The sequence below is a fragment of the Tachypleus tridentatus genome, chromosome 3, assembly GCF_004210375.1.
Source record: "Tachypleus tridentatus isolate NWPU-2018 chromosome 3, ASM421037v1, whole genome shotgun sequence".
Classification (NCBI taxonomy): domain Eukaryota; kingdom Metazoa; phylum Arthropoda; class Merostomata; order Xiphosura; family Limulidae; genus Tachypleus; species Tachypleus tridentatus.
The window spans coordinates 32972546-32985597 of NC_134827.1; the positions used below are offsets into that span (position 1 = coordinate 32972546).

General features: G+C 33.3%; 1 protein-coding gene across 1 annotated transcript in view; it reads right to left on the minus strand.

Annotated features, from left to right (window-relative positions):
• LOC143246652 (protein scribble homolog) overlaps window positions 1–13052 on the minus strand; it is a 252713-nt gene that overhangs the window by 5442 nt on the left and 234219 nt on the right. Inside the window, 4 exon segments of the mRNA XM_076493711.1 lie at window positions 1759–1956; window positions 3584–3657; window positions 4289–4422; window positions 6826–7008. Coding sequence (XP_076349826.1) covers window positions 1759–1956; window positions 3584–3657; window positions 4289–4422; window positions 6826–7008 — 589 coding nt within the window.

Sequence of the window (13052 nt, forward strand, 5' to 3'; positions counted from 1 at the left end):
GTAGGCTCTCTGTATTATTAGTTGTAATTAAATATCCCCCCAGAATTATTCAAGTTATCAATTAATTGAGAAAAATTTTAATTCATAAATGCATACCCACTTTTCATGTCTCATAAGTTATTTTGTCATGTCAGATAAAACAAAAACTTCTGTGTGCTTGCATATTTTTTAATCTGACGTACTTGTGCTTAACTTATAAAATGAGCAGAGTTTTTTTTTACAAATGAGGAATATTCATCACAAACTCTGTAGGCACAGTAACTACACTGGCCTGTGTCAAGGGGAAACAACAGTGGAAAATGACAATGATTTATTTTTGAACATTAGCTGGAAATGACTAGTTGTTTTGTTACTTTACTACATGAAACATCAAATTTGAAATGTCCGTAAATATTTTATTTTACTGTGTTTTATAGACTGATAACGTTACCGAGTTAAGGAAATTTTGGGCTTAAATGTAGCAGTATATTTTAATCTTCTGATGTAGCTGATTTGTAACTACATATATTACACCCACACATATTAACACCTGTTACGGAATATGTGAGATGTTTACATACGTGAATTAAGGTGTTTTATACAAGCCACGTTGAAACTCACAAAAGCATCATTACAAGTATCTTTGTCAATCCTGGTATCAAATGTGAAACGTTAATATGTTTTAAAGGTACCACACACTTCCATCTGTTACGCCATTACATTGATGTTTTCTTCCTTTTAAGTTAGAATTTTCATATCATTTTTGGTTACCAAAAAAGTAAAACTGACAAACTTCAACTTATTTTTGGGAACCTTCCTCTTACTTTTGTCACAGCCTAGGGCAAGAACTGATCCATTAAATTAGTTTCATACACTCCTGGTACCCACTCTTTACGTGACGGCCCTCAGAAAACATAGTCTGGTTGGTTTACTCAGCACGTGTGGGCGAACCAAACTCAGTTCTACTTAACTCACGAGTTATTGACATGATACAACTCACAGAAAGTTCACCTTTTAAAACAAAACTTTGTGCTTTGTTTCAAACAGTTCTACATATCTATTATACATACAACAATTTACTATCGTCATTAAGAATACGGTTGAAAAGCTTTAGATGTATTCAACTAAAATAATAAGTAAACAGAAAGAAGAAAATATGGTCAGATATTTTTCAGTGTTTTTGTAAAACTGACTGAAGAACACTAGCTAGAGAAAAGATAATTCTAAAATTATACGTTTACTGGATTGATATACAAGTTAAAACATTAAGTTATGCACATGTTACACAGAATTTGTTTGATTAGAACAAAACTATATACAGACCAGCTGTTTTAATAATGAAAAACACTGGATAAAATGTTTTTAAAAAGTCTGTGAATTTTGTTCTATAGTTAAAAAAAAATACAAATTATGAATAAAAACATTTGCAATAAAATTATATAGATGTATGGAAAGCAATAATCCATCAAATAAATAAATAAATATGCAAAATATTCTGAAATGACGAGAAAAAAAAATACGGGTTGAAATAGTCCTAAACAAAACATAACACTAAACATACAAGTGAGGAAATACATAAAAATTTGGGAAGAACTCAAACTTTAGTAAGAGGTATAACATGAAGTAAAGATTCCAGTTCCATTAAAACAAACTCAGCAAATGATAGACAGTGCAACAGAACAAAGAAAAGTGAAGTGCACAAGTGCAAGAACCATTCATATTCAAGCTGATGGTGTGTGATAAATCACACACTTATCTTACTGTAGCGGCACTTGTTACCTCTTTCTCAATAACTTTTTCTATATACTGAAAAGTCCCAAGCCTTAATTCACCAGTTATTTCATCAATGTATTGCTCTGTCTTGTGTGTGACATTTTCATTGATCACGTGTTCTCGTTCCACAACATGCGTTTCTCCATCATGCGCAGTGAGAATCAATCGGGGGAAGTCTACCACGGTCGGCTTCAGAGAAGGTTGCTTAAGTTGGAAAAGGGGGTTAGTTTAAAAGCAAATGTCAGAACTAGGAAAAAAAGACAATCTATTGAACACTTTGAAACAAACCTGTTAAATGAGGCAGCAGTAAGATATTTATAGGAACTTTGTAACATGCAGGTAAAACAATGAAAGTCAACCCTTACGCATGTTTCACTTTACTTTTACAGTCAAAATCTGCCTTCCCATTCTACAGTGTTACATAACAGGATCTTGGGTGTCTTTTATTGTAAAATTTAATGTATGTCACTAAATCTGGAGAACAAACATATAGAAAAGACAACACAAACAGAAAAACAAACAAACAGGAAAGCTGGATAAATTAGATAGTTCTTGATTCTGATTCAATGACCTTACATACCACAAAAACTACAGTTTTTGTAATAATCCAGTAATAATCCAACCCTTATCCTGAATAATAGGTGTGAATTAGCCCTTATTCTGTATAACAGAGAAGGGTTAGCCTTTATCCTGAATAACGTCTGTGGATTGGCCCTTATCTTAAATAACAGAGGTGGACCAGTACTTAATCTGAATGACAACAGCAACTCAACCCTAATCTTGAATAACAGAGATGAATGGTTGAAAATGGTACGAACAATAATTTGTTATGCTTTAAAATTGGTGGTCTATGTTTTGACAGCCCTCTACTGGTAAACATTACACTTTTGTATAATGTAAATAAAACAAGCAGCCACTTTGAAGATACACACCAGCAAGCTGGGCCGTACTTAATTAAAAGTCTAAACATGTTTTGGAGAAGATAAACATTGCAAAGTGAGGTTTATATTTTCACACATCATGGTCTAAGAATTAGATCAAAAACAGATCTGAACTTCATTTATAACTTAATTATTTATACAAGTAAGTATGTTCTTTCAAACGATCATTTATCCTTGTTTACAATGCAGATTGGAAGGTTTTATCCTGTCAGGTTACCCATATATGTGAACCAGAAACAAACTTAAAACGTGAAAAACAGTTACAACGGTACAAATTAATCAACTGTTACAGATGTGTGTTTATATACAAGTATATCAGATGTTAGGAACTGCTAAGTTATTATGATATATTAAAAAAAAAAACAGTATAATTGTTTCTTTTAACAAGTCTTAATAAAACAATTTTCTTCTTCTGTCTGAAAAACTGAACATAAAGTTATATGCAGACAAGGGCCGAATAAAACAGTACAGTTCTGTGAACACTATAGAATTCAAAATGCATGTTTGGTCAAAACCTACTAACTTATTAATTATGAACTGACTGATGACTTAGCTTATTGTATCCATATTTATGCCTTTTGTTTACACTGACAAAACATTGAAAAAAACATCCACCTAAAGTCTTACCTTATCAATGTTTGATGACTGTGCACAAATTAAGAAAAAGTTAATTATTTCTGAGTCATTCTGTAAATTTTTGCACATGATTCATGGTTCAGATGTACACACACACACACTCGTGTAAACCAGTAATAAAAAGCTTGTAAGTATGCTATGTACCTTAGGATCTGTATAAACTGTAAGGTTAAAACTCAAATGGATAAAAGACATTTCACATGAGAAACGATATATTTAAAACTGTTGTACAGAGATTCTTACATATCTTTTACCTTTTCATTTCCATTACTCTGATATAATACTTCATGACTCTCACTGGTGGCTGGGTTAGATTCTCGGGAGAAGGCTATGGGGGTTTAAAATATTATTATTTTTATTTAGTTTCTGGCTTGTTCTTACTTCTATATAAAACTAATTTAAAGTACACCAGTCATGAGGTGGTACTGTAGGAACATTCTAGAAACTCACCAATCTCATATATACACACACACCAGTTCTGCTGCTTTAAATACAATAATATTCAAAATACATTACTTTTAGAAAGCTTCACATCTGTATAACACCACATACTATACTTTTTGTAAGGTTTCATATATAAACAGTTCACTTCTATTTATAGAATATATTACTTTCTGAATACAGTTTCATAAATACTAACTTCTGTGAACAGCTAGCTGCAATCACTATAATTTTTAGAATATATTTCTTTTGGAAAGATTCATATATATACAGTAAAGTACTATCTCAAGAATGTTATTTTACAGTTTCACAAGTGAATTTCTAAGTATATTTGACACAATACCTTACTTCTGGAAACAGCTAACTACACTCCCAAGGTTATTTTACTTTCTCACTGATTCTTCACTTACCATTACCTTAACAAAGTACATGTATTTAATATTGGTCATTTCACTTATGCTACAAATGCATTACGGGAATCTTCAAAATATTAACTGTAAATTTAGTTTACAGTATACCTTTGTTAATACCATCATATGGAGGTGTTAGTGGAGGCAAAACAGGTCTTGCTTCCATTACTGCTTCAGCCATCCTCTTAGCTCGGGTAATCACCACCTGGGCTCGAAACGCATCTTCTTCTAATGATTTAAGCCTAAAAAGGGTTTTTATTTAATATTAAGTTGTTTTCGTGGATACCAAGTAAATACCTTAAACAGCAAATTATTTTAATATATGTTTCCTACAGTCTTCTGTTAACAGCCATATTTTGAAACTTTTTACAGTGAACACCTTCATTGTTTTCACTTTTGAGTAAAAGCCACACTAAGGCTATCTGCATTATGTTGTTCCTAATTTTTAAATGACATACTATAGAGAGGGCAGCTGAAAGACAGTACCCACCACTGAAAGTGGAGACTGTAAGGAAAATCAAAGCAGATAAGGCCCTTAAGGTACACAGTTTTAACAAAATTATTAAGCGTGGGAGAGTAGGACTCAGTTTGAATGGTGAAAAGATAGGGAATCCCTGGATTATGGTAGAAAAGTAAAATTTTAGAAAGCATGTGATATCAGAGTGAAACAACTGTAAAGAACTACAGACACAAGTCATTAAAAGACAAGCTTATCTAAATAAACATCTGTAAAGACAACTGGTTTGTTTTATATCTACTTTAAATCATATTAAACAACTTAATAAACATTAAATGCTTAGTAATTCTTAAGGCCTAAATTATGACCGACGAAATCGTTTACTTTAACATATCTCGACAGATTTCTCTGGGTAAAAGTGAGAGATCTATTAATAAAATTGAAAGTGAAGAGAAAGATTCCATGTATAACAAAGGAAATATACTGCAGCACCATCTTAAAATGTTTATCGTGCAGGACAAAGCCTAAATCATAAGAAAACGAATTTACAACCACTTTATGAAAAACAACTGTAGTGGCTGTCTTGAATGAACATGACTTTCTGAACATGAAATATGTAAAACTATCAGGTCATCCCATAAGTAATGTCCATAAGTTTAATACAGAAAGTCCATCTTCATTTCTGTCTTTGTAGAAGGTTTTAATGACTAAAATATTTAGTAGGACGTGTATAAAAATGTTAGACATATAAACTAAACTAACCCAACTCTACTTTTTCAGATCATTAATCAAATAAACCCTTATGAAGATGGACGTGTCTGAGGAGCACATCAGGCATATAATGATTTATGAGTTTAAAAAAGACAATAGTGCAGCAGAAACTACACGAAACATTCAAAATGTTTATGGTGCAGATTCTCTCAATGAAAGAAAATGTTGAAGGTGGTTTCAGAAGCTCAGATCAGGTGACTACAGCTTAAGTGGTTCACCACATTCAGGTCATCCTGTTGAGTTTAATGATGACTTGCTGCTGGCTGCACTTGACTGAGATTGAGATTGTGCTGTGATAGTTGAAGAACTAGCACAGAAGCTTAATTTAACCCATTCAACAGTTCACAGTCATCTGCAACAGCTTGGAAAGGTGTCAAAACTTGGAAAATGGGTCCCACATGATTTGACAGAAACCAACGTTAGAACAAGAGTGGACATTTACACTTCTCTACACTCTCATGAACGTTACTCACCTTTTTTGGACAGGTTAGTGACTGAAGATGAAAAATGGATATATTATAAAAACGTTAAGTGCTGCAGACATTGGCTCAGTGCAGGTAAACTGCTGAAGTACAACCCAAAATGGACCTTCAACCTAGGAAAGTCTTGTTAAGTGTTTGGTGGTATACTGTTAAGTTGTTACCACTCAATGTAAAGATTACATCGGACTTCTATTGTTAACAGTTAGAGTGTTTGAATGTTGGACTAAAAGAAAAGAGGCCTGCTTTGATCAGTCATAAAGGTGTTGTGTTACACCAGGATAATACACGATCCCATACAGCGAGGATCACATCTGTAAAGACTGAAGAACTAGCCTGTGAAAAACTTCCACATCCTCCTTATTCTCCAGACTTTGCCCCATCTGAGTATCATCTATTCCAAAGTTTGTAGAACTATCTTGATAGAAAAGAGCTTGGAACATATGAAGATGTCAAAACTACCCTCTCTACATTCTTTTCCTCCAAACACCAAGAATTTTATAGAAGTGACATTCAGAAGCTTGTGAATCGTTGACAGGAAGTAATTAATAATAATGGAACATACATTATTGATAAAATAACATTAAAAGTGTTTGAAATCCTTTCACTTTTTCAGAAACTAAAATCAGACATTGCTTAAGGGATGACCTGATACTTTGGTAAATTCTAGATAAAATTAAATGATTCAGAGTACTAAATTTAAGAAGAACAAATTTAGAAAGAAAAAGCAGATAAATAAAAATATAACTTGCAATATTTGAAAATTAATAAAATTGAAAGAAATAAAAGATATATATCACCCCCCAAAAAAACAACAACCTTTTTTAAATCATTTCTTTGACAATCTCTAACTTACATGTAAGGTAAATAAATGCAGCTGTACAGAAAGTGTTACTGAAAGTATTAAAACACTTAATTTTTTATTTTTAACGTTATACCTTGCCTGTCTCCAAGCCGAGCGTTTTTCTGCTTGCAGTGCCCTCTGCTGGGCTGGAGTAAGTTTAGCGAGTTCATCTTCAGGAATTTCCAGACCCTCCTGTTTCAGCTTGGCTTGCAGTCTCCTTTCAGCTTTAGCAGTGCGAACAGCCGACAGCGTATCTGGTAACTCCTTTGGCAGAGAGCTGCATTAAAGTCAAACCAAAGTCAAGAAAGGAAGCTAGGTCTAATATTTATATAAATTTGTGGTTGTGAAATTTTTTGAAAGTATAAATAGATCAGAAATGGTATAAAAAGATAAAACTAATGTGTTGGACAAACAAGTTAAAACAGAAGGAATGTAATAATTACTTTAAGACACCAAACAAGCACTCATTGTCATCTTGTAAAAATTCTCAAAACAGGCCTAACTTAATAAACTCAGTTCTTAATACTGTAACACAAGCACTTTTTACTTTTCCACTGATCAATATATAGTGCAAATGCAACCTTTTAATCATAATAAATGTATAGTTCATGATGTATTTGGTGTTAGCAGTAAACTAAATTCTTTATGTAATGTCCACTATATCACACAAGCACTTTCTACTTCTCAATATCAACTAATCAACTCCAACAAATACAACTTGTACACTGTAAACTGTACTTAGACCTTCAAGTAACTTTATCCTGGCTCCAACACTGAATTAAACACTTAACTAGGTTCTTAATTAAATACACATGCAGTGATAAAATATGTATTTGAATCAGATAACAATATCGGTCCTTGGGTGTTTTCATTACTTACTGTGTGGCCTTTGGTTGGTCAAAAGTTAGACAACTTACACAAGCACTTGTTTCTTTTTAATATTTTACATGTATCATTCACTGGACTGTACAATACAAAAACAAAGGTTAAACAAGTACATGCTACCTTCTAATACCTTACACGTATCATTCACTGGACTGTACAATACAAAAACAAAGGTTAAACAGGTACTTGCTACCTTCTAATACCTTACATGTATCATTCACTGGACTGTACAACACAAAAACAAAGGTTGAACAACCTACACAAATACTTACTACCTTCTAATACCTTACATGTATCAATCACTGGACTGTACAACACAAAAACAAAGGTTGAACAACCTACACAGATACTTGCTACCTTCTAATACCTTACATGTATCATTCACTGGACTGTACAATACAAAAACAAAGGTTAAACAACCTACACAGATACTTGCTGCCTTCTAATACCTTACATGTATTATTCACTGGACTGTACAATACAAAAACAAAGGTTAAACAACCTACACAGATACTTGCTGCCTTCTAATACCTTACATGTATTATTCACTGGACTGTACAATACAAAAACAAAGGTTAAACAACCTACACAGATACCTGCTACCTTCTAATACCTTACATGTATTATTCACTGGACTGTACAATACAAAAACAAAGGTTAAACAACCTACACAGATACTTGCTACCTTCTAATACCTTACATGTATCATTCACTGGACTGTACAATACAAAAACAAAGGTTAAACAACCTACACAGATACTTGCTACCTTCTAATACCTTACATGTATCATTCACTGGACTGTATAACACAAAAACAAAGGTTAAACAACTCACACAGATACCTTCTACCTTCTACTGCCTTACATGTATCATTCACTGAACTGTACAATACAAAAACAAAGGTTAAACAAGTACTTGCTGCCTTCTAATACCTTACATGTATCATTCACTAGACTGTACAATATAAAAACAAAGGTTAAACAAGTACTTGCTGCCTTCTAATACCTTACATGTATTATTCACTGGACTGTACAATACAAAAACAAAGGTTAAACAACCTACACAGATACTTGCTGCCTTCTAATACCTTACATGTATTATTCACTGGACTGTACAATACAAAAACAAAGGTTAAACAACCTACACAGATACTTGCTACCTTCTAATACCTTACATATATCATTCACTGGACTGTACAATACAAAAACAAAGGTTAAACAACCTACACAGATACTTGCTACCTTCTAATACCTTACATGTATCATTCACTGGACTGTATAACACAAAAACAAAGGTTAAACAACCCACACAGATACTTGCTACCTTCTACTGCTTTACATGTATCATTCACTGGACTGTATAATACAAAAACAAAGGTTAAACAACCTATGCAGATACTTGCTGCCTTCTAATACCTTACATGTATCATTCACTAGACTGTACAATATAAAAACAAAGGTTAAACAAGTACTTGCTGCCTTCTAATACCTTACATGTATTATTCACTGGACTGTACAATACAAAAACAAAGGTTAAACAACCTACACAGATACTTGCTACCTTCTACTGCCTTACATGTATCATTCACTAGACTGTACAACACAAAAACAAAGGTTAAACAACCCACACAGATACTTGCTGCCTTCTAATACCTTACATGTATTATTCACTGGACTGTACAATACAAAAACAAAGGTTAAACAACCCACACAGATACTTGCTGCCTTCTAATACCTTACATGTATTATTCACTGGACTGTACAATACAAAAACAAAGGTTAAACAACCCACACAGATACTTGCTACCCTCTAATACCTTACATGTATTATTCACTGGACTGTACAATACAAAAACAAAGGTTAAACAACCCACACAGATACTTGCTACCTTCTAATACCTTACATGTATCATTCACTAGACTGTACAACACAAAACAAAGATTAAACAAGAACTTGCTACCTTCTAATACCTTACATGTATCATTCACCAGACTGTACAATATAAAAACAAAGGTTAAACAAGTACTTGCTACCTTCTAATACCTTACATGTATCATTCACTGGACTGTACAACACAAAACAAAGGTTAAACAAGTACTTGCTACCTTCTAATACCTTACATGTATCATTCACTGGACTGTACAACACAAAACAAAGGTTAAACAAGTACTTGCTACCTTCTAATACCTTACATGTATCATTCACTGGACTGTACAACACAAAAACAAAGGTTAAACAAGTACTTGCTACCTTCTAATACCTTACATGTATCATTCACTGGACTGTACAACACAAAAACAAAGGTTAAACAAGTACTTGCTACCTTCTAATACCTTACATGTATCATTCACTGGACTGTACAATACAAAAACAAAGGTTAAACAACCTACACAGATACTTGCTACCTTCTAATACCTTACATGTATTATTCACTGGACTGTACAATACAAAAACAAAGGTTAAACAACCTACACAGATACTTGCTGCCTTCTAATACCTTACATGTATATTTCACTGGACTGTACAATACAAAAACAAAGGTTAAACAACCCACACAGATACTTGCTGCCTTCTAATACCTTACATGTATTATTCACTGGACTGTACAATACAAAAACAAAGGTTAAACAACCCACACAGATACTTGCTGCCTTCTAATACCTTACATGTATTATTCACTGGACTGTATAATACAAAAACAAAGGTTAAACAACCCACACAGATACTTGCTACCTTCTACTGCCTTACATGTATCATTCACTGGACTGTACAATACAAAAACAAAGGTTAAACAACCCACACAGATACTTCCTACCTTCTAATACCTTACATGTATTATTCACTGGACTGTAAAATACAAAAACAAAGGTTAAACAACCCACAGAGATACTTGCTACCTTCTAATACCTTACATGTATTATTCACTGGACTGTACAATACAAAAACAAAGGTTAAACAACCCACACAGATACTTGCTGCCTTCTAATACCTTACATGTATTATTCACTGGACTGTACAATACAAAAACAAAGGTTAAACAACCCACACAGATACTTGCTGCCTTCTAATACCTTACACGTATCATTCACTGGACTGTACAATACAAAAACAAAGGTTAAACAACCCACACAGATACTTGCTACCTTCTAATACCTTACATGTATTATTCACTGGACTGTACAATACAAAAACAAAAGTTAAACAACCCACACAGATACTTGCTCCCTTCTAATACCTTACATGTATTATTCACTGGACTGTACAATACAAAAACAAAGGTTAAACAACCCACACAGATACTTGCTGCCTTCTAATACCTTACATGTATTATTCACTGGACTGTACAATACAAAACAAAGGTTAAACAACCCACACAGATACTTGCTGCCTTCTAATACCTTACATGTATTATTCACTGGACTGTACAATACAAAACAAAGGTTAAACAACCCACACAGATACTTGCTACCTTCTAATACCTTACATGTATTATTCACTGGACTGTACAATACAAAAACAAAGGTTAAACAACTCACACAGATACTTGCTACCTTCTAATACCTTACATGTATTATTCACTGGACTGTACAATACAAAATCAAAGGTTAAACAACCCACACAGATACTTGCTACCTTCTAATACCTTACATGTATCATTCACTAGACTGTACAACACAAAAACAAAGATTAAACAAGTACTTGCTACCTTCTAATACCTTACATGTATCATTCACTAGACTGTACAATATAAAAACAAAGGTTAAACAAGTACTTGCTACCTTCTAATACCTTACATGTATCATTCACTAGACTGTACAATATAAAAACAAAGGTTAAACAAGTACTTACTACCTTCTAATACCTTACATGTATCATTCACTGGACTGTACAACACAAAAACAAAGGTTAAACAAGTACTTGCTACCTTCTAATACCTTACATGTATCATTCACTAGACTGTACAATATAAAAACAAAGGTTAAACAAGTACTTCATACCTTCTAATACCTTACATGTATCATTCACTGGACTGTACAACACAAAAACAAAGGTTAAACAAGTACTTGCTACCTTCTAATACCTTACAAGTATCATTCACTGGACTGTACAACACAAAAAAAAGGTTAAACAAGTACATGCTACCTTCTAATACCTTACATGTATCATTCACTGGACTGTACAACACAAAAACAAAGGTTAAACAAGTACTTGCTACCTTCTAATACCTTACATGTATCATTCACTGGACTGTACAACACAAAACAAAGGTTAAACAAGTACTTGCTACCTTCTAATACCTTACATGTATCATTCACTGGACTGTACAACACAAAAAAAAGGTTAAACAAGTACTTGCTACCTTCTAATACCTTACATGTATCATTCACTGGACTGTACAACACAAAAACAAAGGTTAAACAAGTACTTGCTACCTTCTAATACCTTACATGTATCATTCACTGGACTGTACAATACAAAAACAAAGGTTAAACAACCTACACAGATACTTGCTACCTTCTAATACCTTACATGTATTATTCACTGGACTGTACAATACAAAAACAAAGGTTAAACAACCTACACAGATACTTGCTGCCTTCTAATACCTTACATGTATTATTCACTGGACTGTACAATACAAAAACAAAGGTTAAACAACCCACACAGATACTTGCTGCCTTCTAATACCTTACATGTATTATTCACTGGACTGTACAATACAAAAACAAAGGTTAAACAACCCACACATATACTTGCTGCCTTCTAATACCTTACATGTATTATTCACTGGACTGTATAATACAAAAACAAAGGTTAAACAACCCACACAGATACTTGCTACCTTCTACTGCCTTACATGTATCATTCACTGGACTGTACAATACAAAAACAAAGGTTAAACAACCCACACAGATACTTGCTACCTTCTAATACCTTACATGTATTATTCACTGGACTGTACAATACAAAACAAAGGTTAAACAACCCACAGAGATACTTGCTACCTTCTAATACCTTACATGTATTATTCACTGGACTGTACAATACAAAAACAAAGGTTAAACAACCCACACAGATACTTGCTGCCTTCTAATACCTTACACGTATCATTCACTGGACTGTACAATACAAAAACAAAGGTTAAACAACCCACACAGATACTTGCTACCTTCTAATACCTTACATGTATTATTCACTGGACTGTACAATACAAAAACAAAAGTTAAACAACCCACACAGATACTTGCTCCTTCTAATACCTTACATGTATTATTCACTGGACTGTACAATACAAAACAAAGGTTAAACAACCCACACAGATACTTGCTGCCTTCTAATACCTTACATGTATTATTCACTGGACTGTACAATACAAAAACAAAGGTTAAACAACCCACACAGATACTTGCTGCCTTCTAATACCTTACATGTATT